At 43.5% G+C, this 27,881-nt stretch overlaps 1 protein-coding gene across 1 annotated transcript; it reads left to right on the top strand.

Annotated features, from left to right (window-relative positions):
- Positions 1-580: 580 nt before the first annotated feature.
- LOC139398197 (1-phosphatidylinositol 4,5-bisphosphate phosphodiesterase gamma-1-like) lies at positions 581-27,354 on the top strand (the record flags this gene model as incomplete). Its single annotated transcript, XM_071144318.1, has 24 exons — positions 581-858; positions 1,544-1,837; positions 5,789-5,941; positions 6,063-6,156; positions 6,280-6,327; positions 12,108-12,192; positions 12,312-12,395; positions 12,606-12,628; positions 12,708-12,777; positions 12,951-13,052; positions 13,730-13,848; positions 14,375-14,460; positions 18,927-19,047; positions 19,236-19,404; positions 19,540-19,662; positions 22,362-22,463; positions 23,598-23,785; positions 24,220-24,420; positions 24,555-24,674; positions 26,222-26,402; positions 26,495-26,572; positions 26,698-26,801; positions 26,938-27,031; positions 27,285-27,354. Coding segments are annotated over exons 2-24 (2,632 nt in total), but the record flags the coding sequence as incomplete, so codon positions are not given.
- Positions 27,355-27,881: the final 527 nt, after the last annotated feature.

The raw sequence follows: 27,881 nt of genomic DNA, 5'->3' as shown, positions 1-27,881 counted from the left end.
ATTGAAAAACCTCCCTGGTCTTTGTGTTTGAATCTGTTTGAAATTCAATGCTCAACTAAGGGACCATACATATAATTGTATGTGTGGGGTACAGAGATGAGGTCGTCATTCAACAATAAAAAACACTATTATTGCACACTGAGTGAGACCATGCAATTTATGTGATGGTTTACTCCTGAACGTATTTAGGCTTGGCATAACAAAGGGGTTGAGTACTTACTGACTCAATACATATTTATGAGATTGTAAAAATGTCTAAATAGATAATTCCACTTTGATATTATGTGGTATTGTGTGTAGGCCAGTGACACAAAATCTCAATTTAATCCATTTTAAATTCAGGCTGTAATAACAAAATGTGAATAAAGTCGAGGGGTTTGAATACTTTCTGACGGAACTTTTAGTTCTCACTGACACTGACCAAAGGCGCGCAATAATTAGCTATGCTTAGTTAGCCTACTTATAGTAACAGATAATTATGAAAACAAAGTAGACTGAGGGGTGGAAAAGTAAGTGCTGTATCTTTAAGAGACCGATCTATCCGATGCTTTGTTGTACAGAGGGGTCGGATGGGGGAAGGGCCCGAGCCGTGCATGATACAGACAAAACTTGCTTATGGCTCTCTCCGTCGATGGGGAACTGTGACAGGACGCAAAAGGAAAAGGGATCTTTCTCCTCACGACTGAAGCGTACGCACACTGTTGGGACCACAATGATATAATCACGAAAAAGGGGAAGACGGGAGGACAGCCGAAGTTGGACCGGCGGAGATGAGCGGGGCCGTGATTGCGGCGATATACCGAGGTGTTGTTCTGCTATTGTTGCGCTGCTCGCGTGTTCCAGTTGGATTTTGAGACGGTAAGACGAAGGGTACTAGAAGGGTGACCTAAAATAAAGGCTATGGCGATAGCTAACTGGGTTTGTCTGCGTTGAAATCAGCCATTCTTCCTTGGCCGAACAACTGCCCACCACCCTCGCCTTTAGGAAAATGTAGCACGGAATTCCTTGCCTCGCAGTGTATCCGCTCTCCCTTTCGCAACGAATGTTATTTTGTATTGCTTGTTACAAAACGAGCAGAATCTGGGCCCATGGAAATAAAGTTTATGGGTAGCTTGGGAAGGAAACATTCCATTTAGCTAATAGGATTTGATCCCTCAAACTGGCCTATCTATTCTATTTAAATGTGCCGCGGATTACAGTTAACCTGTGGATTTCCATGTATTATCTTCGTGAGAAAAGTGTTGTAAATGATGTAAATCGGTTTGTATATTCCCATACCAGTGTGTGATCAGCTGGAGTTGATTGGTGCACGTCTGTCATTTTCTCAGTCCAGCACCTGTAGGCCTACTGCACAAAATATGTAGCATCATAGCGAAGACTATTGCACAACATATTACCCTAATAACATAGGTTTAGGCCTACACCTAAACTCACCTAGCCATATTTCTAACAGTAAGGCAATATGCAAGTTTGACAGACCTTAGCCAAATAGATGATCAACTCCAGAGAATAGGTTTTCATGGGTTTTCCCCCTGTTCTGTAGGTATCCCTGTCTCTGTCTCGCCCAGGGCTGTGGAGATTGTTCTGAAAGGAAAAGGACAACAAACAGGGGAAGTGAACATGGCTGGGACCTCGGGCTTCTTTTCCAACGGACCCATTCAGTGGATTGAGAGTGACACCGAGATGAACAATCTTTACCGGGATCTGGAATTGGGGACCGTGTTGACTTTGTTTTACTCCAAAAAGTCCCAGCGACCTGAGAGAAGGACATTTCAGGTCAAACTTGAGACGAGGACAATTATCTGGACCCGAGGCACGGATAAAATAGAGGGAGAAAGTGAGTATGGCTCTCGCATTAGAAAACGTGCGCAATGCATAGGCTGCATGATATTCTGTTTCATCCAATGAATACAATTTAGGCCTATCTTTGTCCCAAAAATATTTGATCACACTGTCGTCACTGTCGCACAGAATATGTTCTGACAGGAGAATATGATGCCAAAGCGGTCTGTTTACCTGCTGTCATAAACAGGAATGTTTTTACAAAACAGCAAAGCTGCGAGACGCACGAGTGTCACACGATAACAAAACACTTGCCATGTCATTTTGTCCAGTAGCTTGTGATTAGACGTGTACAATTACGAAATTGCGTATTTGTTAGTACTATTATGAAGCAATTATGGGATTTGAAGCGTGTTCAGTGTTCAGATAATGGAAAAACCATGTCGCACGAGGCCAGAGCAAAGCCAAAAAGTGGGGCCTATAGCCTATTGAAACATCCTTATTTGGCCCCATTTGAACATGACCTACATATAATCTTGTCCCAGTGTTAAATAAAGTGTAGAAACGCATGCTGGATAGAAGTGTCAAATTCATCACAGGCCCTGTGTGTTTTCGTGAAGGGAGCCTTGTGCGTGCGCCCCTCACTCAGAACGGTCTCCCGGGTAGCAGGATGCCTCTCACACAGCTGTACTCTGCTCCGGATGCAGCCAAGGAGAAAGGAAAAAGGGTTTAAACGACCCCCCCCCCCACCATGTACCTATGGTTGTCCTTTGTTTGCTTAAATCCATACTTACAATAATAAAACGTTAATGTTATTGCTACATCCAACGACTGACTGGTTTACATGAGATTCAATGTGCACAGCGCATGACATTTTATTAAAACATGGATTTCAGGAAACTAATGAAGGCACGCAACAACAAACACAGCTAAACAGTTTTACATGGATTCATAGCAACTTTAAGGAGTCGGGGGTTAATTTAGGAAACTTTAGTCTTTGCTCAACTCCATGGAGGAGTTTCGGTACCTGACAACGTCGTCATATAATATCCTACTCTTTGCGAGTGAGACGATATTGGCGAATGCGTCTCCTTAAAAATAGAATGGATAGTTTTTACTGGAAGTGTGGGATCATTTGGGAAAGAATCAGTGCCATTTTAGTCTTCCGTCCTATCGATGACGGGGAGATCAGTGGGTCTCTCACATCACCACTGACTCAGCAGTTTTGATGCTTGCTGGTTGCCTCTGAGAGGAAATAAAGATGATGTCCAGTTACCTGCTGTATGTAGATAATTCTCCCTAGTAAATTATCAAATGTCACTTGAATTGAATACAAATCTAATTGTATTTGTCAAATGTCCCGAATACAACAGGTATAGACTTTACTGTGAAATGCTTACTTTACAGCCCTTTCCCAACAATGCAGAGTTAAAAAGTAAGAAAATAAATTACATTTACAAGGACTACCTGTACCTAGTCAACGTGTCAATACCTCCTTAGTGATTGGTGTGCTTTTGGTCCCCTGATAAACATTTGGCATATCATAAGTGATGTAGTAGTATTCAAATTGTAACTGGTGAACAGCAGTTCACTTATTTGATGTACACTGACCTCACAGGAGTGAAGGACTGGACTAACGGACATAACGTTTTGGTTGGTTCAGTAACCTGTCAAACCCTAACCCAGCCGCCTCACTGTTGCTTTCCCCACCCTCCCCGCCTACCCTTGACTGAATCTCAGGCGAAGACCACAGCTTAGGTCTAAGTGCACCGCGAAAATTCTAGACGGAACCGACAGAGAAATGTCAGTGTGGCCGAGACGGTCCTGTCCCAAACACACATCAAGCAGGTGACCACCTCATCTCAAACACACCAGGCCTGGTGTGTGTTTGCGCCTTTATCTAACCACAGTCATAGCTTGCATCAACACACAAACATCTGGGTTTTGGTGTAGTAGTAGACAGTATGTCTTTATACTCTCAGCCAGCCAGGAACATGCAGTAAGGTAAGCCTGTTTGACAAATCTAAACTCTTGTTTGAACAGGTGTTACTGGGATTTCTTAACATGGCACTTGTATGTTGTAAGACTTGCTGGTTTAGCAAGTGTCACTAAGACTAAAATCCCAGTGTTGGCAGAATGTAGTCCGAGCACTGGCACTTGCACTCAGTGTGATCTGAGAATGTGAACAACATAGGTTCTCATTTGTGCCGACAAGCCTGAAGGCAGAGAGAGAGAATCGAGACACGCAGGACCCAATTATTCCCCCAGATATCTAGATATCTCCATGCCCTTGTTTAGTAAGCACAAATCAGTCCCATTAGAATCCCACTATAGGAAAGAGGGTTTACGAGACATGGATAAAGGCGTTGATGAGGTGGCTACATCAGTGACGGCACACAACAGAATCCGAGACCCAGTAACTGCAGACATGCAGGCTGGCCTGGTTCCATTCTGTGTGGACCATGAGCTTCCTTTTGAACGTTATTGTAGCTGTCACATTGGATAAGATCTTCTGATAAGTGTAAATGTTGTGGTGAGATTCTGGCGAATACTCTTTTTTTGGGGGGAGTGGGAGATATTTAGACACACTGAAACTGTCTCAGATTTGAGAGAGAGGTGTGTCTGTTCCAGCAAAGGCACCTGCACACCTCTGTGGAAACTGTCAGTCAGTATATGAAGGCCAATGGCATGCCTTGAACTAGGATTTTCCATCCTTTCAGAAACACAAGTCTAATGAAAAAGGACAACCTCTGCAAGACCACAGTCAAATATAGCCTACATCATGGTTGACTGTGCATTGGCCAATTAGTTTGTTCAAAGTTCAACAGCTCTGCTCTAACACTTCAAAACAAACTACACTTCAGTGTAGTTTGTTGTTATTCTCCCATGCTTTCATCCTCAAATGTGCATATTATCCCTAAAGTCAACAAAGATAGTTGTGAGCCAATGAGAGAAAGGTTAATGGGGTAGAGGGAAGTAAAATGAAGAGCAAACAGGGAGAGACGTGTTGGTATGTTAGTCAGGATGCCTCCTCTCCTCTCCCTGTGTAAGGTCACACCTCTGGCCAGCTCTTATTTCCTGGAGCTTCACAATAACTCTGCAAATATTTAGACTGACTTACATGTTCTCTCGAATATCAACCTGTCAGATTGACTTAGTCTCAACGGAAGTCGGCTGCATAGATGCATGTGATGCAAAGTAGATGTGCGTTTTGTGTGTGAGAGATTCTTCGAGATGAAAGAAGGTGGGTACATACGCACACACAGGCGCACAGACAGTGTAGGCGGCAGAGCAGCACAGGATGTGTGGTTTAGGGCAGGAAGAGGAGCAGGAGCAGAGCTATGCTGTGTGTGTGTGACTATCTTAATGCCGAACTAACTGCACCAGGACAATCGGTGTACCTCAACACTGTCACTAACACAATCCCACTTTGCCACTGTCCGTGACTTCAACTCTCCATATGCTTTACAGCTCATTCTTCTGGCCAAATCAGAACTTGAGATGCACATTTCTACAGTAACTAGATGTCTTGCGCAAATCTCCCATTGACATGATTTATGACGAAGTTCAAGGTATGCAGTGTATGCCCTGAAACATGCACTGAATTGGGCTATTCAGGTTTCTGTTCCTTGGCTTTTGATCACCACCTGCAAGGCAGAAAAGGAAAGCTCCTGTTCTGTCTCCTCTGAGGCCCGGTCGGCCCTTATTGTGTGTGTGTGTGTGTGTGTGTGTGTGTGTGTGTGTGTGTGTGTGTGTGTGTGTGTGTGTGTGTGTGTGTGTGTGTCTTGAGGTTGTGGTCCTCTGAAGGTCTGTCCCTTGGCCAGTCTGTTGCAACAGTGTGGCTGGACTTAAGAGCAGTGTCTTAATATGTCATGCATTTGTAACACTCTGCTCTGCTTGACAATGTGCAAACTAAATGTGATTGGTGGATACAGTTTAGCTAACCTTAACAGACTGTTTCATGTTGGAGTGACTTGGCTGACCCCTGTATCTGTCCCCCCTCCAGTTGATATCCGAGAGATAAAGGAGATCCGAGCGGGCCAGAAGTCTCGGGACTTTGAGCGCTATGTGGAGGACTCTACAGCACGACTAGACCAGGCTCACTGCTTCGTCATCCTACACGGCACTGAGTTCCGCCTCAAAGCACTCAGCCTAGCAGGTAAATACTAAATACACAGCTTCCAAAGCCTTGCGTTTTGTCAGGTAGAGACGCACCCATACCATAATATGGAACTTGAATGTCAGGACTTTGACGCCTAACCTTTGACCCCTCTCCCCAGCGACGTCTGATGAGGAGATGACCATGTGGGTGAAGGGGCTGACCTGGCTGGTGGCAGACACACTCAAATCCCCCACCCCTTTACAGATAGAGAGGTACACCTTTATTCGGTTGGGTAGGCTGAGTGGGCATCACTTGATGGTACGTTGCAAATGGCTATCACAGCACTTTCGGTGTCGAAGACTCATTCTTCAATGTAACTCTTTTTTTTCACCCAGGTGGTTACGGAAGCAGTTTTATGCCGTAGATCGCAACAGAGAAGACAAGTAAGTTAAATAAATCAGTGCTTTTTTGTGGATATAAACTAAATACAGTACCATCGAAAAGTATTCAGACCCCTTGACTTTTTCCACATTTTGTTATGTTACAACCTTATTATAAAATGGATTAATATATTTATTTATACTCAGCAATCTACACACAATACCCCATAATGACCAAGTGAAACAGGTTTTCAGAATTTTTTTCAAATGTATAAAAAATGTAAAACAGAAATAGCTTTACACAAGTATTCAGACCATTTGCTATGAGCCTCGAAATTGAGCTCGGGTGTATGTTTCCATTGATCATCCTTGAGATCCTTGATTGGAGTCCACCTGTGTTAAATTCAATTGACTGGACATGATTTGGACAGGTACACACCTGTCTATGTAAGGTCCCACAGTTGACAGTGCAGGTCAGAGCAAAAACCAACCCATGAGATCAAAGGAATTGTCTGTAGAGCTCTGAGACAGGATTTTGTCAAGGCACATATCTGGGGAAGGGTAACAAAACATTTCTGCAGCATTGAAGGTCCCCAAGAACACAGTGGCCTCCATTATTTATAAATGAAGTTTGGAACCACCAAGACTCTTCCTAGAGCTGGCTAACTGGGCCAATTGAGCAATCGGGGAGAAGGGTCTTGGTCAGGGAGGCCAAAAGGCACCTAAAGACTCTCAGACCATGAGAAACAAGATTCTCTGGTCTGATGAAACCAAAAATTAACTCTTTGGCTGAATGCCAAGCGTCACATCTGGAGGAAACCTGGCACCATCCCTACGGTGAAGCTTGGTGGTGACAGCAACATGCTGTGGGGATGTTTTTCAGCAGCAGGGACTGGGAGACTAGTCAGGATTGAGGCAAAGTACAGAGATCCTTGATTAAAAACCTGGGTTCGGGACAAGTCTCTGAATGCCCAGCCAGAGCCCGGACTTAAACCCGATCTAACATCTCTGGAGAGACCTGAAAATAGCTGTGCAGCATCGCTCCCCATCCAACCTGACAGAGCTCGAGAGGATCAGCAGAGAAGAATGGGAGAGTCTCCCCAAATACAGATGGGCCAAGCTTGTAGCATCATACCCAAGAAGACTCTGGGTGTTTCAAAGTACTGAGTAAAGGGTCTGAATACTTATGTAAATATATTTCAATTTTTTATAAATGAGCAAAAATGCCAACCTGTTTTTGCTTTGTCATTCTGGGGTATTCAAATGAAATGGTATTAGTCACATGCGGTGAATTCAACAAGTGTTGACCTTACAGTGAAATGCTTACTTACGAGCCCCTAACTAACAATGCTGTTAAAAAAAATACAGATAAGAGATTAAAGTAACATTTAATTAAAGAGCAGCAGTAAAATAACCATAGTGAGATTATATACAGGGGGGTACCGATACATAGTCAATGTGCGCGGGGGCACCGGTTGGTTGAGGTAGTATGTACATGTAGGTAGTGCTATGCATAGTTACTTTAATAAATGACAACAGAGAGTAGCAGTGGTGTGGAGAGGGTGCAATGCAAATAGTCTGGGTAGCCATTTTACTAGCTGTTCAGGAGTCTTATGGCTGGGGGGTAGAAGCTGTTTAGAATCCTCTTGGACCTAGACTTGCCCATGCCAAATCTTTTCAGTCTCCTGAGGGGGAATAGGTTTTGTCGTGGCCTATTCACGACTGTCTTGGTGTGCTTGGACCATGTTAGTTTGTTGGTGATGTGGACACCAAGGAATTTGAAGCTCTCAACCTGCACCACTGTAGCCCTGTAGATGAGAATGGGGGTGTGCCTAGTCCTATTTTTCTCGTAGTCAACAATCATCTCCTTTGTCTTGATCACATTGAGGGAGAGGTTGTTGTCCTGGCACCACACGGTCAGGTCTGACCACCTCCCTATAGGCTGTCTCGTCGTTGTCGGTGATCAGGAATGAGCACACTGTGTCATTGGCAAACTTAATGATGGTGTTGGAGTCGTGCCTGGCCGTGCAGTCATGAGTGAACAGGAGGGGACTGTGCACGCACCCATGAGGGGCCCCTGTATTGAGGATCAGCGTGGCAGATGTTGTTACCTACCTTCACCACCTGGGGGTGGCACGTCAGGAAGTCCAGGATCCAGTTGCAGAGGGAGGTGTTTAGTCCCAGGGTCCTTAGCTTATTGATGAGCTTTGAGGGCGCTGGTGTTGAACACTGAGCTGTAGTCAATGAATAACATTCTCACATAGGTGTTCCTTTTGTCCAGGTGGGAAAGGGCAGTGTGGAGTGCAATAGAGATTGCATCATCTGTGGATCTGTTGCGGCGGTTCACAAATTGGAGTGGGTAGGCAGGGTTTCTGGGATGAAACCAGCCTTTCAAAGCACTTCATGGCTACTGATGTGAGTGCTACGGGTCGGTAGTCATTTATCCAGGTTACCTTGGTGTTCTTGGGCACAGGCACTATGGTGGTCTGTTTAAAACATGTTAGTATTACAGACTCGGAGAGGTTGAAAATGTCAGTGAAGACACTTGCCATTTGGTCAGCGCATGCTCGCAGTACACGTCCTGGTAATCCGTCTGGCCCTGCGGCCTTGTGAATGTTGACCTGTTTAAAGGTCTTACTCACATCTGCTGCGTAGAGCGTGATCACACAGTCTTCTGGGAACAGCTGGTGCTCTCATGCATGTTTCAGTTTTATTTGCCTCAATGCGAGCATAGAAGTAGTTTAGCTCGCCTGGTTGGCTTGTGTAGCTGGGCAGCTCTCAGCTGTGCTTTCCTTTTGTAGCCTGTAATGGTTTGCAAGCCCTGCCACATCCAACGAGTGTCAGGGCCGGTGTAGTACAATCTCAGTCCTGTATTGACGCTTTGCCTGTTTGATGGTTCGTCGGAGGGCATAGCGGGATTTCTTATAAGCTTCCGGGTTAGAGTCCTGCTTCTTGAAAGCTGCAGCTCTAGCCTTTAGCTCAGTGCGGATGCTGCCTGTAACCCCAACCAGAAGCCATGGATATGTATGTACGGTCACTGTGGGGACGACGTCGTCGATGCACTTATTGATGAAGCCAATGACTGATGTGGTGTTCTCCTCAATGCCATCGGAGGAATCCCGGGAACAAATTTCAGTCAGTGCTAGCAAAAAAGTCCTGTAGCTTAGCATCTGTTTCATCAGACCACTTTTTTATTAATCTAATTTTCACTTGTAAGCAGGAATCAGGAGAATAGAATGGTCTAATTTGCCAATTGGAGGGCAAGGGAGAGCTCTGTATGAGTTTCTGTGTGTGGAGTATAAGTGGTTCAGAGTTCTGTTTCCTCTGGTTGCACATTTAACATGCTGATATAAATTTGGTAAAATGGATTTAAGTTTCCCTGTTTTAAAGTCCCCGGCTACTAGGAGCGCTGCCTCTGGGTGAGCGTTTTCTTGTTTGCTTATGGCGGAATACAGCTCATTCAATGCTGTCTTAGTGCCAGCCTCTGACTGTGGTGGTATGTAAACTGCTTTGGAGAATACAGATAACCTGTAGACAACACTACCTACCGAGAGAGTTTATCATGAGATACTCTACCTCCTTCTTCTACTTCTACTTCCTTAGATATCGTGCACCAGCTGTTATTTACAAAAATACATAGTCCGCCGCTCCTTGTGTGTATTGTGTGTAGATTGATGAAAAACAACAATTTAATACCTTTTATAATACGGCTGTAACCTAACAAAATGTGAATTAAGTCGAGGGTTCTGAATACTTTCTCAAGGCACTGTAAATGATTGAAAAAGCATTGCATCAGCTTGAAGATAATGGAGAGCAATAATGCTTTTCTTTCAGAGACTTGGTACATTTGGGTTAGTGTATTATCAATAATTTAGACCAGTATGACTAGCTACCTGCTGTAGCAAATAGCAGTATAGGCCAGCCAGAGGCATTTTGGACAGACTAGGGATGAAAGTAAAACCAAACAATGCATGCGGAAAGTATTATTTTTCCACATTTTGTTACGTTACAGCTTTATTCTAAAATTGATACAATTGTTATTTTTTTCTCATCCATCTACACAATAACCCATAATGACAAAACAAAAATACGTTTTTAGAAATGTTTGCAATTTAAAAAATAAACAACGTAATAACATTTCCATAAGTATTCAGGCCCTGTACTCAGTACTTTGTTGAAGGACCTTTGGCAGCGATTAAAGCCTCGAGTCTTCATTGGTTGTGACGCTACAAGCTGGGCACACGTGTATTTGGAGAGTCTCTCCCGTTCTTCTCTGCAGATCCTCTCAAGCTCTGTCAGGTTGGATGGGGAGCGTCGCTGCACAGCTATTTTCAAGTCTCCAGAATTGTTAAATCGGGTTCAAGTCCAGGCTCTGGCTGGGCCACTCGGGGACATTCAGAGACATGTTCCCGAAGCCACTCCTGTGTTGTTTTGGCTGTGTGCTTAGAGTTGTTGTCCTGTTGGAAGCTGAACCTTCGCCCCAGTCTGAGAACCTGCTCCAGCGTGCTCAGGACTTCATCAAGGATCTCTCTCTGTACTTTGCTCCGATCATCTTTCCCTCAATCGTGACTAGTCCCCCAGTCCCTGCCGCTGAAAAACATCCCCACAGCATGATGCTGCCACCACCATGCTTCACCGTAGGGATGGTGCCAGGTTTCCTTCAGATGTGACGCTTGGCATTCAGGCCAAATAGTTCAATCTTGGTTTCATCAGACCAGAGAATCTTGTTTCTCATGGTCTGAGAGTCCTTCAGGTGCCTTTTGGCAAACTCCAAACGGGCTGTCATGTGCCTTTTTACTGAGGAGTGGCTTCCGTCTGGCCACTCTACCAGAAAGGCCTGATTGGTGGTGCTGCAGAGATGGTTGTTCTTCTGGAAGTTTTTCCCACTTCCACAGAGGAGCTCTGTCAGAGTGACCATCTGGGTCTTGGTCACCTCCCTGACTAAGGTCCTTCTCCACCGATTGCTCAGTTTGGCCAGCCGGCCAACTCTAGGAAGAGTCTTGGTGGTTCCACACTTCCATTGAAGAATGATAGAGGCCACTGTGTTCTTGGGGACCTTCAATGCTGCAGAAATGTTTTAGTATCCTTCCCCAGATCTGTGCCTCAACACAATCCTGTCTCAGAGCTCTATGGACAATTCCTTCGACCTCATGGCTTGGTTTTTGCTCTAACATTTACTGTCAACTGTGGGACCTTATATAGACAGGTGTGTGCCTTTCCAAATAATTTCCAATCAATTGAATTTACTACAGGTGGACTCCAATCAAGTTGTAGAAACATCTCAAGGATGATCAATGGAGACTGGATTCACCTGAGCTCAATTTCGAGTCTCATAGCAAAGGGTCTGAATACTTGTGTGAATACTTGTGTAAATAAGTGTTTTCTGTTTCATTTGTAATAAATGTGCAACATTTTCTAAAAACCTGTTTTCGCTTTGTCATTATGGGGTATTGTGTGAAGATTGATGAGGAAATGTTTTTATTTAATCAGTTTTAGAATAAGGATGTAACGTAACAAAATGTGGAAAAAGGGAAGGGGTCTGTATACTTTCCAAATGTACTGTATGCACAATTAGGGAATGAGCACAGCTTAATAGTTTTTGAAGAAGCTTCCTACCAGCTCTGGTTGGTGTGTGTACGTGATGTGGAGGTGTGAAGGAACTAACCTTTCAGCCACAGACCTGCACAGCTTCCTGGTGTTTGTGTGTGTGTGAGCACCCCCCCCTCCCCATTCAGAAGCAGCTTCCTCTAAGTAGTCCTGAGGTGAAGTCACGACATGGTACTCTTCCAGAAGTGTGTGTGTGAACATCTTCATTTGTGTGTTTGGCGTTGTGTGTATTTTAGGATATCCTGTAAGGATCTGAAGAGCATGCTGTGCCAGGTTAACTACAGGGTCCCCAACATGAAGTTCCTCAGAGAGAAACTTCCGGTAACATCCTCACACTCATCACATTTCCCTAATACCCCCTCCCCACCAGTGTGTGTGTTTCCAGTGTCATCCTAACCCTGTGGCAACATTGCCCCCTCTCCTCTCACTCTTTCTCTCAGGACTCGGAGTTGAGGAATGGAGACGTGTCCTTCAGCCAGTTTTCCCAGCTCTATCGCAGCCTGATGTTTGACGCCCAGAAAGCTGTAAGTCATCTTCAGCCATATCTCTCACCCCCTCTCTCTGTCTGTCTGCTTCTCAAATGGCTCCCGAATCAAGAGGCCTGTTAAAACCCACAGAGCCTCTGGTAGGAACCGTTAGGCCCAGCAGGCAGGCAGACAGACGGGAGCTGTCTTGTCATACTGAAACGACAAGGTTTATTGTGTTAAATAATTTTCTTTACTTTTGTCTTTCAGATGGAGATTCCTTTTCTACAGAGGTAGATACTCACACACCCAGCCTGAGCATCATGTTATACTGTAGATGTGAGTTGTGTAACACCTCTCTCCCTCTGTCAGGTTCATTGAGAGACCAGAGCAGAAGATCTTACTAGAAGACTTCAAGACTTTCCTTCTGGAGGCCCAGAAGGTATACTGGATGATATAGATGATAATGCTATCTAAGTTCCTAGGGATTCGGTACAACACAACGCTTGACTTGTCGTACACTTTAGTAACTAGTTATTTTTTAAAGGTGTTACGTGTTAATACACAAGGAAATCAAATGACCTGAATAACGCAATGTGTTGTGTGTGTTCGTAGGAGCTGTGGGCCACTGACAACAATAAGGTGCAGGAGTTTATGTTTGGGTACCTGAAGGACCCACTGAGGGAGGTGGAACAACCCTTCTTCCACCAAGATGAGGTACCTTCTCACTCTTAAGCTTGTCCCCTAGCCTCTGAAATCCCAGAACTAGAGAACATTGTTAACAACCCGTCTAACTAGGGATACACACCCCCTCCTCTCTTTCTCACTCCTAGGCAATAAAATAAAAGTACCACTATGATTAACCATTTTCATGTTACACAGTGGTGAGAGTACATCCAACAGACATTGCTCGTCCTAATATTTATATATTTCTTAATTCCATTATTTTACTTGTAGATTAGTGTGTATTGTTGTGAATTGTTAGATACTACTGCACTATTGGAGCTAGGAACACAATCATTTCACTACACCCGCAATAACATCTGCTAAATATGTGTATGTGACCAATAAAATTTCATTTCACATTATATAACTTAATTTGGAATAGAACACCCACATCTTGCTGGTGACATGAATGTGCCTGAGTTCTGTGGAAATGAGACATTAGTTATTGTCAAACTTGTCTGACAAAGGAAGTGCCTCTAGTGTCTACCTACAGGATGGTACACTTCATATGTCTGGGCCTGTGATTAGTAGAAAACTCTGACTTTCAGTTGAACACAATCACAAAGGGTGCCTGGTTTTCACATGGTAGTGCTCTTCATTGGACTGTCTCTTTGTATTCATCAGAACCCCAATATTGATTGCGTGTCTTCCCTCCCCCCTCGGTCTAGTTCCTGACATACCTATTTTCCAAAGAGAACACCGTCTGGGACTCAGCCCTGGACCAGGTGTGTCCTGAAGACATGAACAACCCCCTGTCTCATTACTGGATATCCTCATCTCATAACACGTAAGAACAGAGGGAGTGGGGGGGGAGAATGGATTACTGTATTTGAAATCAGTGTTGTGCTAATGCTGGCTTCACATGAATGGTAAGAGAGAAAGCAGAGTTTCCCAGACATTTTTCCCTAGTCCAAGGGGATTTGTGTTCTACAGTTCTGATGTATATCAGATTAAATTGGTATTATCTAACAATTCCTTTTTAACAATGAGAACTGGGCTTTGATTGTGTAGGAAAATGTCATTTTCCTCGCATTGAAAACATGGTGAGAAGAGGTTAATGTGATAACCTTTTGTGTTGGCTGTGAAACAATACTCCTGGAAGTGAGGAATGAAAATGTCCATGTTGCTTTGATAAAGTCTGAATTGCCTGGCTAAGTGAGAAAGGGGTGTTTACGCTAACCAACAAACACAGAAATACCTTTTTGATTCTGTATTCAATGTTTCACTACTGACATGGAAGAGGATGTGAAGAACACAGGATGAAGGGAAAGGAGGCTTCTGTAGACTATCTGATGTCGTGTGTGTGTTTGTAGCTACCTGACAGGTGACCAGTTTTCTAGTGAGTCGTCCCTGGAAGCGTACGCACGCTGTCTGAGGATGGGCTGCCGCTGCATCGAGTGTGAGTTTATTATATATACACACACACACCTAACTCTGCATAACCCACTTTCTTTCAGACCTAAAGCCACTCTTCTCCACAATATCTGCATGACTGCATGACAAACACACTTCGTATACTGTATCACTGCACTGGTAGTGAGGGAACACTGTTCAGACCGGTTTCTAAAGGATCTGACTATTTTTAGAGATGGTCGTACTGCACTGCTGCTCCATTCAGAAAGGCACATATGACACTTTAATATTTAATCTTGATTTAAACCAGGAAGTCCCTTTTTTTAATGTGTGTTATATACACACACACACACACACAGGGCCTTTAGAAAGTATTCAGACATCTTGACTTTTTCCACATTTTGTTACAGCCTGAATTTAAAATGGATAAAGTTGAGATGTTGTCACTGGCCTACATAATACCCCATAATGTCAAAGTGGAATTATTATTTAACAAATTAATTAAATGAAAACATTAAATGTCTTGGGTCAGTAAGTATTAAACCCCTTTATGGCAAGCCTGAATAAAATAAAAAGTCACAAAATAAGTTACATGGACTCACTCTGTGTGCAATAATAGTGTTTAACATGATTTTTGAATGGCTACCTCATCTCTAACTTACACATTCAGTTATCGGTACGGTCCCTTTGTCAAACATTGAATTTCCTAATGCCTCGCAAAGAATGGCACCTATTGGTAGATGAGTCCAAATTTAAAAAGCAGATGTTGAATATCCCTTTTGAGCATGGCAAAGTTATTTAATGACACTTTGGATGGTGTATCAATACACCCAGTCACTACAAAGATAGTCATTCTTAACTCAGTTGCCGGGGAGGAAGGAAACTGCTCAGGGATTTCACCAAAAGGCCAATGGTGACTTTAAAACAGTTACATGGCTGTGATGGGAGAAACCTGAGGATGGCTCAACATTGTAGTTACTCCACAATACTAACGTAAAGGAGGCCTGTACAGAATAAAAATATTACAAAACATGCATCCTGTTTGCAATAAGGCACTAAAGTACAACAGAAGAAAGGAATATTTTTTTAAAAACTTTGTTTGGTGCAAATCCAACACAACACATCACTGAGTACCACTCTTCATATTTTCAAGCATAAGGTAGTGGCTGCATTATGTTATGGGTATGCTTGTCATTGGCAAGGACTATTTATTTTTTGCATAAAAGAAACTGAATAGTTAAGCACCGGCAATATCCTAGAGGAAACATGGTTGTCTGTTTTCCAACAGACAGTTGGAGAAAATTCACCTTTCACCAGGATAATAACTTAAACACAAGTTTACATACACAAAGTTGACTGTGCCTTTTAAACAGCTTGGAAAATAGAAGCTTCTGATATCCAATTGACTCAAATTGTCAATTAGCCTAAATTTCAAGGCCTACCTTCAAACTCAGTCCCTCTTTGCTTGACATCATGGGAAAATCAAAATAAATCAGCCAAGACCTCAGAAAATAATTTGTAGACCTCCACAGGTCTGGTTCATCCTTGGGAGCAATTTCCAAATGCCTGAAGGTACCATGTTCATCTGTACAAACAATAGTATGCAAGTATAAACACCATGGGGCCACGCAGCCGTCATACCGCTCAGGAAGGAGACGTGTTCTGTCTCCTAAAGATGAATGTACTTTGGTGCGAAAAGTGCAAATCAATCCCAGAACAACAGCAAGGGACCTTGTGAAGATGCGGGTACAAAAGTATCTATGTCCACAGTAAAACGAGTCCGATATCGACATAACCTGAAAGGCCACTCAGCAAGGAAGAAGCCAAAACTGCCATAAAAAAGCCAGACTACAGTTTGCAACTGCATATGGGGACAAAGATTGTGCTTTTTGGAGAAATGTCCTCTGGTCTGATAAAACAAAAATAGAACTGTTTGGCCATAATGACCATCGTTATGTTTGGAGGAAAAGGGGGAGGCTTGCAAGCCGAAGAACACCATCCCAACCGTGAAGCATGGGGGTGGCAGCATCAGGTTGTGGGGGTGCTTTGCTGCAGGAGGGACTGGAGCACTTCACAAGATAGATGGCATCACGAGGGAGGAAAATATATGGATATATTGAAGCACCATCTCAAACATCAGTCAAGAAGTTAATGCTTGGTTGCAAATGGGTCTTCCAAATGGAGGATGACACCAAGCATACTTCCAAAGTTGTGGCATAATGGTTTAAGGACAACAAAGTCAAGGTATTGGAGTGGCCATCACAAAGCCCTGACCTCAAACCTATAGAAAATTTCCGGGCAGAACTGAAAAAGTGTGTGTGAGCAAGGATGCCTACAAACTTGACTCAGTTACACCAGCTCTGTCAGGAGGAATGGGTCAAAATTCACCCAACAAGTTTTTCACTCTTGGTATTCTGTCAACCAGCTTCATGAGGTAGTCACCTGGAATGCATTTCAATTAGCAAGTGTGGTTTGTTAATTTGTGGAATTTCTTCCTTAATGCGTTTGAGCCAATCAGTTGTTTTGTGACAAAGTAGGGCCATCTTGTCTATACCACCCCTATTTGGTAAAAGACCAAGTCCATATTATGGCAAGAACAGCTCAAATAAGCAAAGAGAGGTGACGGTCCATTACTTTAAGACATGAAGGTCAGTCATTGCAGAACATTTCAAGAACTTTGAAAGTTTATTTTGAGTGCGGTTGCAAAACCCATCAAGCGCTATGATGAAACCAGCTCTCATGTGGACCGCCACAGGAAACGAAGAGTTACCTCTGCTGCAGAGGATAAGTTCATTCGTTACCAGCCTCAGAAGCATTTATTTGGGCTGCAATTTAAGTGTTCAAGTAACAGACACATCTCAACATCAACTGTTCAGTGGAGACTGCGTGAATCAGGCCTCATGGTGGAATTGCGGCAGAGAAACCACTACTGAAGGATACCAAGAAGGAGGAAGAGACTTGCTTGGGCCAAGAAACATGAACAATTGACATTTAGACTGGTGGAAATCTGTCATTTGGTCTGATCAGTGTCTTTGTGAGACGTGTTGTAGGTGAACGGATGATCTCTGTATGTGAAGTTCCCACCATGAAGCATGGAGGAGGAGGTTTGATGGTGTGGGGAGGCTTTGCTGGTGACACCGTCTGTGATTTATTTTAGAATTCAAGGTGCACTTAACCAGCATGGCTACCACATGTTTCTGCAGCAATATGCCATCCCATCTGGTTTGGGCTTAGTGGGACTGTCATTTATTTTTCAACAGGACAACGACCCCGCACACCTCCAGGGCTATTTGTCCAAGAAGGAGAGTGATGGTGTGCTGCATCAGGTGACCTGGCCTTCACAACCTCAACCCAATTGAGATGGTTTGGAATGAGTTGGACTGCAGAGTGAAGGAAAAGCAGCCAACAAGTGCTCATCATTTGTGGGATCTCTTTCGAGACTGTTGGAAAAGCATTCCAGGTGAAGCTGGTTGAGAGAATGCGAAGACTGTGCGAAGCTGTTAAGGCAAAGATTAGTTACTTTTTGAATAATCAAAAATCTATTTTGATTTAACACTTTTTTTTGGTTACATGATTACATGTGTTCATAGTTTTGATGTCATCACTATTATTATACAATGTCGAAAATAGTACAAATAAAGAAGAACCCTTGAATGAGTAGGTGTCCAAACCTTTGGGGGTGTGTGTGTAAATGGATGGATAGATAGATGAGTTGCCTACCAAGAAGACAGTGAATGTTCCTGAGCTGCCAAGTTTTACTTAAATCTGCTTAAATCTATGTCAAGACTTGGAAAAGCGGTGTAGCAATGATCAACAACCAACTTGACGGAGCTTGAATAATTTTTCTAATAATAATGGGCAATTATTGTACAATCCAGGTGTGTAGAACTCAGACATACCCAGAAAGACTCATAGCTGTCATTGCTGCAAAATGTGACAAATTCAAACTTTTCAAGTGTTTTACTTTTTTTTTTTTTACCTGTATTGACTCAGGTTGTGAATACTAATGTAAATAAGGTATTTCTGTATTTCATTTTCAATAAATTTGCTAAAATCATGTTTTCACTTTGTTATTATGGGTTATTGTTTGTAGCTGGTTGAGAGAAATAAAGAAGGTATTTTATGAATTTGGAATTCCGGCTGTACCAAGTGGTATGAATACTTTCTGAAGGAACTGGATGCTGTCCCTTCCTCTCTTTGAAAATGATTTATTCAATGACAATCACATTTTTTGATCCTATATCTTTAATTTTGAGGCTGGTTGTGGAGGCCTAGTCTAAGCATACTACACATAAAACCATGGCCAACCGTAGTCTGCTTATCCTGGGATTGTGTAGCTGCCCTTGTAAATGAAAAATAAACCAACTATAGTTTGTGTACTCAACAGGTTAACTAACGTGGTTAAAGCCTACTACTCCCTACATACCCTTTTAACAGACACCCACTCAACTCACCAAATATGCAGACCAGACATCTCTACTATGCCATTAAAAAAAGTTTGTGTGTTGGCAGTGGACTGTTGGGATGGTCCAGATGGAATGCCTGTCATCTACCATGGACACACCCTCACCACCAAGATTAAGTTCTGTGATGTCCTGGCGACCATCAAGGAACACGCCTTTGTGACGTCTGAGTGAGTCTCCATGTGCTCACAGTCTTTGTGTTTTGTATGCTTGAGTGATACTCAGTAATCTACTGTCCTCTAAAGAGAACATGACATTTAAATGAGAAGTTCACAAAGGGGGGGCCTTTCCAAGACGCCTTTCACCTTGGACGTGCTGTTGACCATTGACCCCTCTCCCCTTCTTACTCCTTCCCCAGCTACCCCATCATCCTGTCCATAGAGGATCACTGCAGCATTGTCCAGCAGAGGAACATGGCTACCTACTTTAAGAAGGTCTTTGGAGAAATGCTGCTTACCAAGGCTGTGGACATCGCCGCCGACGGATTGCCCTCACCCAATCAGCTTAAGAGGAAGATCCTCATCAAGGTCAGAGGTCATGTGGATTTGGAATTAAAGATGTTTGTGTTGTCATTTTAATGTACTCGTGGATCAGAGCATCTACTAAAGGTCTTTATAAACCAACTGCGGTCTCATCACTCTTCCTCTCCCTGTCTTGTGCAGCATAAGAAGCTAGCAGAGGGCAGTGCCTATGAGGAGGTGTCCACCTCTACTCCCTACTCTGAGAATGACATCAGCAACTCCATCAAGAATGGCATTCTCTTCCTGGAGGACCCCATCAACCATGTGATGATAACTTTTTTTCTATCTATCTACAGTGAGCTCCAAAAGTAGTTGGACAGTGACACATGTTGTTTTGACTCTGTACTCCAGCACTTGGGATTTTAAATGATACAATGACTGAGGTTAAAGTGCAGACTTGCAGACTCCAAACTGCCTCTGGAAGCAACGTCAGCACAAGAACTGTTTGGTGGAGGAGGAATAATGGGGATCTGGGGATGTTTTTCATGGTTCTGGCTGAGACCTTCACTAATGCTCTTGTGCCTAAATGGAAGCAAGTTCCCGCAGCAGTGTTTGAACATCTAGTGGAAAGCCTTCCCAGAAGAGTGGAGGCTGTTATAGCAGCAAAGGGGGGACCAACCCCATATTAATAAGGACGATGTCTGCGCCCTGGCGGAAATCTAATTAACATAGTAAAATAAGCATAGTAAAATCTCCATAAATGTCACTTTAAGCTAGAGATCAGTTTTTTTTTACGTGTCAATCCACTGCATCTGCATATGTCGCACTTCCCCTGCTGAGGTGGAAGGTGGCAGAGGTAGAGCAGTGTTTGTCAGACCATGAGACATCCCATCTGTGGTAAAAGGTGACAGAGCTAGAGCAGTATTTGTCAGACCATGAGACATCCCAAAAATTGGTCTTCTCACAAAATCATCTTTAGCGTCTGACTGGTTTGGCCTACAGAACTATTATGACCCCTCTATGGAAAGATGACTCTCACGAACAGTGTTTTGCTCCACGGCCTTCACAAGTGTCGAGACTCGTCTGACGTTGGTACAGCTGATCTGCCAACTTGTGTCAGTAGCGTCCAAACCTTTTGGGTTACACACTCTCACAAACATGTACATGTTGGATATTTTGCTCTAGGATGCCCACAGGCCTCAAGACTCACCTGAAGGTCCCCGGGTACCAGTTGAAAAAATGTATGGATGTACACTACCGTTCAAAAGTTTAGGGTCACTTAGAAATGTCCTTGTTTTTGTTTATTTTTAAGAAAAGCACATTTTGCTATTGTTAGCACAGCTGGCCTTCTTTATACTAGTTGAGTATCTGGAGCATCAGCATTTGAAGGTTTGATTACAGGCTCAAAATGTCCTCTTGCTCAGTTGTGTACTGGGGCCTCCCACTACTCTTTCTATTCTGGTTAGAGCAAGTTTGTGCTTTTCTGTGAAGGGAGTAGTACACAGCGTTGTACGAGATCTTCAGTTTCTTGTCAATTACTCGCCTTCATTTCTCAGAATAACAATAGACTGATGAGTTTCAGAAGAAAGTTCTTTGTTTCTGGCCATTTTGAGCCTGTAATCGAACCCACAAATGCTGATGCTCCAGATACTCAACTAGTCGAAAGAAGGCCAGTGTTATTGCAGCTTTAATCAGGACAACATTTTTCAGCTGTGCTAACATAATTGCAAAAGTTAACTGACTTACCTAGTTAGATAAAAAGGTTCAAGCATATGTTTTATCCTTTTTATTTAACTAGGTAAGATAGTTAAGAATAAATTATTATTTACAATGAACTGCCTTGTTCGGGGCAGAACGACAGATTTCTACCTTGTCAGCTCGGGGATTTGATCCAGCAACCTTGCGGTTACTGGCCCAACGCTCTAACCACTAGGCTACCTGCTACCCTTAAATAGATATTCCATAAACAATCTGCTGTTTCCAGCTACAATAGTCATTTACAACATTAACAATGTCTATACTGTATTTCTGATCAATTTGATGTTAATTTAATGGACAAAGAATTAGCTTTTCTTTCAATGGCAAGGACATTTCTAAGTGGCCCCAAACTTTTGAACGGTAGTGGTTGAATACATGTAAAAAAAAAAAATGTATAAAAGATATAGGAGAGACACTTCAGCACAAACTTTTGATATCTGTTCCATGTAGTGAATCTGGTTTTCAGTGTGTTACATTTTTCTTTGATACTTCAGGGGATCTTAAACTCCAATAGCTAAATGATCCTTGGTATGACCTTAAAACAATTCCATATAGTTTAGTAGAACCCCCTCTTATTGTAAATAAGAATATAATATATTTCTAAACTCTTCTATGTTTAATGTAGTTCCGTGTAGCTCAGTTGGTAGAGCATGGTGCTTGTGGATGGATGCTACCATGATTACAGATAGTTCTGAAGGAATTGTGAAAAAGTTAGACGCTCAAATATTGTACCCCCAAGACATACTGACGTATCACCTTTACGATCAAATCTGATTAATAAGCATTTTAGTTTTTTTCTCATGTTATTTATGCCTCTAACTTTCTCACTCATCATGATTCATTCAGAATGATCTGTAATCATGGTAGCTTCCACATTAATGTAGCAGTGTTTAGAAACATATTTTTATTTACAATAACAGTGAATCCAAAATGACACAATACGTTATTTACCATCAATTTCTATTGTGCACAAAATAATCTGAAACGCAACCAAAACATTGGGGGGGGGGGGGGGGGGGGGGTGTCTATGTACAAAAAGTGTTTGAAAAAGTTTCACAAGATGTGGATAAAAAAAACCTCAAATTAAAGCTGACTTTAACCTTATAGTCACTGTACAGAGCCAAAACAACAACCAATGTCACTGTCCCAATATTTGTGTAGCTCACTGTACATGCCTTGGTTGTATGGTCCATAGCTCTTGTCACTGTTACCTTTTTTTAAGCACCTTTTTCTAACTCAAACACCATCTCCCCCTCTCTCTGCAGGAGTGGTACCCTCACTTCTTTGTCCTGACCAGCAGTAAGATCTACTACTCGGAGGAGACATCTAACAACCAAGGCAACGAGGATGAGGAGGAGCACAGAGAGGTAAGGCATTGCGGGGGGGTGGGGGGGGGGAGTCGGGGGTGCAAATAAATAGGCTGAATCATGTCTGCATTTACCCCATTGGGCTAATCATTAGCCAGATCTCATGTGTTCTCTTAACTAGTTATCATATTGATTCATTTATGTCCCAAGAAACTTGCATCAACACGGAATAAAATCTAGGCCTACGTGTTAATTTTTCCCCCAACATGTTATCTGGTTTCCACTACTCTTGCTCAACCAAAAATATTATCTCATCACAATTTAAGTCATTCAAATAAATCATTTTTAGGTAGTGAGGCGTTGTACCTCAAGTCAACCTACAATTGACCGGTGTTACATTTAGCCCCACTCTCCCCTATGCACTCACTGAATTGCTGAGCATAACATGCTTAACCATGCTTCTGCTAAAAACCATGGGTTTGAAATGGTGCAGTTTGTGCATATTTAGGAGTTGAGAAATAAATGAAGTAGGAATGGAAAGCTGGGATTCCCCTCTTTTTAACAAAAGCCATTAAAACTGCTGTTTTCGCAATTGCAATAATTGTTGTGCATTGACTGCTTGTCAGAATGCATGTTTCCCTTCCTATGGCACTTATAACATGAATGAGCCACGGAGAGGAATATTTATCTAGCATAGAACACAACAACAAGCCGACTAGGTAAAGAAACTTCTACTCTGGGGTTGTTATTTTTTTCTATGAATGACTTGTTTTGTTTGCAGATAAATTACATGTGGAATGTTCTAGGCAAAATGCTCCTCAACATAGTTTCATGTTCCATATTTTTTATTGTGTAGAGGCAATTATTTTGCAGTGGCGCATCACCACAGCAAAATAAAGCCAGCAGACACTCTGCGGTACATACAGGACAGAACATCACTTTATGGTGCTTAATGCCATAGGACAGGGTTTCCCCAACTCTGTCCTCGGGACTCCAAGGGGTGCACGTTTTAGATTTTTGGCCTAGTACTACACAACTGATTCAACTAATTATCCAGCTTTGATAATTTGAATCAGCTGTGTAGTGTTGGGGTAAAAAAAAAATGTGCACCCCTCGAGGTCCCCAGGACCAAGTTTGGGGAAACGCTGCCATAGGAGTTCCAACATTAAACTCTAGCACTCTCTGTCTTTCTAGGTCTCTAACGGTATGGACCAACATATAGCAGAGAAGTGGTTCCATGGGAAGCTGGGTGCTGGTCGCGACGGGAGACAGATAGCTGAGCGGCTGCTGTCGGAGTACTGTCTTGAGACGGGCGCTCCCGACGGGTCCTTCCTGGTCCGGGAGAGTGAGACGTTCGTAGGAGACTACACCTTGTCCTTCTGGTAAATCTCCCCTACTGTACCCCCACCCTCTACTAACTCCCTTCTCCTCGCCTTTGTTCCTAGCTCACTCTGAACCTGCCTCACCCCACTCCTCATCCCTGTTCCTAGCACACTTACCTAACCCCCCTTCTCATGACCCTCTGTCTCCTCACCCACCTCATTGCTTGCATCACATAGTTCAGATAATACTTGTGCTGTATGTTCTTGAGGGCTAGCCCCCAAATCTACGGTGCCCATAGGTTTGCTACACTGCTATACCTTGGACCTGAACAGTCAATCAATCCAAATTGTTGTCCTATTGATTTTCTGTAGTAGCCAGTCACAGTGTAGGCTAGGCTGCTGGTCTCTCTGCTAATGCATGGGACATGGCTGAGTAACTGGGATCATCTCATTTCAAATCAATACCTGGTCTCTCTCTTTCACTGTCCACACAGGCGTTCAGGCCGGGTGCAGCACTGTCGCATCCACTCTCGCCAGGAGGCAGGCAGCCCCAAGTTCTACTTGACAGACAACCTGGTGTTTGACACGCTATTCGCCCTCATCACCCACTACCAGCAGGTAGCGCTGCGCTGTAACGAGTTTGAGATGAAGCTGACTGAGCCTGTGCCCCAGACCAACGCCCACGAAAGCAAAGAGTACGTCCAGCTCTCACGGCTTCAGATAGTCATTCATTTCAATCTCATGTGTGTCAGTGATGACTTTATGAAAGGAGGAGGAGGGTAGGAAGGAAAGTAGAAAGGATCTGTGTAAGTATGAGTGTATGTTCTAGGTGGTACCATGCCAACCTGTCTCGGAGCCACGCCGAGAACATGCTGATGAGGGTTCCACGTGACGGGGCGTTCCTTGTCAGAAAAAGGGCAGAGCTAAGCTCCTTTGCCATTTCTTTCAGGTGAGTCCCAAATATAGAAACAAACGACGAAACAAAAAGACAGAATTGTTTGTTCTGGTTGTTACTGATGGGTGAATTGCAGCATTCCGGTATTAGTTACTTGATGTTAGGAAAGTTGACATACGTTACCGCCTCACCATCCCGCTAGAACTTGTTATGAAAGCAAGACGTTCAGAGCACTGAGCTAGCTCAGAACAGTGACCTAGTGCGAGCTTCTATGCCTTCTACCCATTAAAGATTTTCATGAGAAAGGAAGTGGTAACTGGTTTTGAAAATATTTACTGGTGGCGCATTTATTATTATTTTTATCCTACAGTTGGCAAACTAAGCCACAAAATCGTAATATGGGACGGCAAGGGCTCTAAATTAAAACATGTCATTGGTAATGGCATTATGTAACCATTATGTAACCTTTATGTAACCCTACCAAATTCACATAGAAATGTGAGTTATAGCTCTATTCAACTTGAATGCAAGTCTAAGACGTGGTAGATCTGTTCTAGATGCACTTTCTATGCTTCCCTTTAAGTTTAGTTTGTGTATCTTCACTTTTGGATTTGTACACCTGCTTCAAACAGCTGTAACAACATTTTTGGTTCTGGAAAATCTATTTCACAGCGGTTTAGACGGTACGATGATTCTCTACACTATACTAGTTTATTTTGTCACAACTGAAATTAGGCGAACTATTCAGAGTTTTTGCAACCAGGAAATGTCTGAGCGATTTCTGCACAGTGCAACTTAGGCACACAATGTGATTTTATTAGCACCACAGTGTGTGTATTTTACACCAGGTAGTCAAAGATCAAAGCAGTGACCAACTCGAGACGTGTATTAGATCACTAGTATAGCTCACACAGCCATCCACCTGGCCTCTCGAGACATGTGTTCTCTATTAGATCACTAGTATAGCTCACACAGCCATCCACCTGGCCTCTCGAGACACGTGTTCTCTATTAGATCACTAGTATAGCTCACACAGCCATCCACCTGGCCTCTCGAGACACGTGTTCTCTATTAGATCACTAGTATAGCTCACACAGCCATCCACCTGGCCTCTCGAGACACGTGTTCTCTATTAGATCACTAGTATAGCTCACACAGCCATCCACCTGGCCTCTCGAGACACGTGTTCTCTATTAGATCACTAGTATAGCTCACACAGCCATCCACCTGGCCTCTCGAGACATGTGTTCTCTATTAGATCACTAGTATAGCTCACACAGCCATCCACCTGGCCTCTCGAGACACGTGTTCTCTATTAGATCACTAGTATAGCTCACACAGCCATCCACCTGGCCTCTCGAGACATGCGTTACAGCATCTGCTCTGGCATTACTGACTGGGTTGTTTTGAAAATGTACAGGCCAGTTATTGGTCTAATTACAATGAAAAGCATCTTCTATGACAATGGGTTCTTGCCACTCGTCTTGGCGTCCTCTTTCTTTACGGGGGTTTGGGTTCAGATTGCTGTGAAGCACCTGATGATTAATGCATGCAGCAGGACACGTACGTGTGTGTTTAACCCTGTGTTGACGTCCCCTCAGGGCAGAGGGGAAGATCAAGCACTGCAGGGTGCAACAGGAGGGCCAGACAGTGGTGTTGGGGACGTCGGAGTTCGACAGCCTGGTGGATCTCATCAGTTACTACGAGAAACACCCGTTGTACCGTAAGATGAAGCTCCGCTACCCTATCAATGAGGAGACGCTGGAGAAGATAGGCACGGCTGTGAGTGGACCACACACGCTTCATGTTCATGATTGTTGCTGTAGTCAATGTAAGTGAGTTGGATATCCTCTGAACTGTCATGTATTTGTCAGGAGCCAGATTACGGGTCTCTGTATGAGGGGCGGAACCCTGGGTTCTACGTAGAAGCCAATCAGATGCCCACCTTCAAGGTAAGACAGCACCGTTTCTCTGATCTCCTGTGTGTTTACATCCTGTCTCCTTCCCTCTCTTTGCAAATGTAACAATGCAAGGATTGTGTGTGTGTGTGTCCTAACTCCTTCACATCGGCCTGCAGTGCACAGTGAAGGCCATGTATGAGTACAAGGCCCAGAGGGATGATGAATTGTCCTTCAGTAAGAACGCCATCATCCAAAACGTGGACAAACAGGAAGGAGGATGGTGAGTGACATCACTCACAGGAAGTCAAGTTCACCATCCAAATCATCACAGAGCTACATGAGTTATCTGGGGTTGGTTATAGAACATCCTTCTAGAGTAAACCCCATTCCGTGTGTGTGTTTTAACTCTCACTCAGGTGGAAGGGGGACTGTGGTGGGAAGAAGCAGCTGTGGTTTCCTGCTAACTATGTAGAGGAGATCAGTCCTTCAGCTGTGGAGCCAGACAGATCAGTAAGGCCCTCTACCCTGTAGACACATACTGGGATACGCATCAGATAATCCCACCTGCTAATAATCCACATTTTACAGCCACTAGTCTATGCTATGAGAGGGACTGTCATTTTCTAGCATCGTTTATAGCAACAACATGTAAAATGCTGCTGTTGGGTTTTTCGATTAGCATTCATGTCTCCCCTCTCTTTCTCCCTCCCTCCTCTCCCCCCCATTTCCCCTCCCTCCTCTCCCCCTCCCTCCTCTCCTACAGCAGCTGACAGAGAACAGTCCTCTGGGAGACCTGCTGAGAGGAAGTGTAGATGTGTCTTCCTGTCAGATTGGTGAGTGACTCCTCCCCTTCCTGTTTCTATCCTCCTGCAGATGGCACGGTTACCTTGCCTCGGGAAGACCTCTAGATACTTGTATCTCCCTTTCTTTTCTTTGTCTCTCACCACCAACTCTCTCTCTATGGGGTTATCACTGTTCCATCTCTCTCTCTCTATGGGGTTATCACTGTTCCATCTCTCTCTCTCTATGGGGTTATCACTGTTCCATCTCTCTCTCTCTGTGGGGTTATCACTGTTCCATCTCTCTCTCTATGTGGGGTTATCACTGTTCCATCTCTCTCTCTCTGTGGGGTTATCACTGTTCCCTCTCTCTCTCTATGGGGTTATCACTGTTCCCTCTCTCTCTCTATGGGGTTATCACTGTTCCATCTCTCTCTCTCTATGGGGTTATCACTGTTCCATCTCTCTCTCTCTATGGGGTTATCACTGTTCCATCTCTCTCTCTCTATGGGGTTATCACTGTTCCATCTCTCTCTCTCTATGGGGTTATCACTGTTCCATCTCTCTCTCTCTATGGGGTT

The sequence above is a fragment of the Oncorhynchus clarkii genome, unplaced genomic scaffold (assembly GCF_045791955.1).
Source record: "Oncorhynchus clarkii lewisi isolate Uvic-CL-2024 unplaced genomic scaffold, UVic_Ocla_1.0 unplaced_contig_8694_pilon_pilon, whole genome shotgun sequence".
Taxonomy (NCBI): domain Eukaryota; kingdom Metazoa; phylum Chordata; class Actinopteri; order Salmoniformes; family Salmonidae; genus Oncorhynchus; species Oncorhynchus clarkii.
Note: the sequence above shows the minus strand (reverse complement) of the source record. Positions and strands in the feature narration are given on the sequence as shown.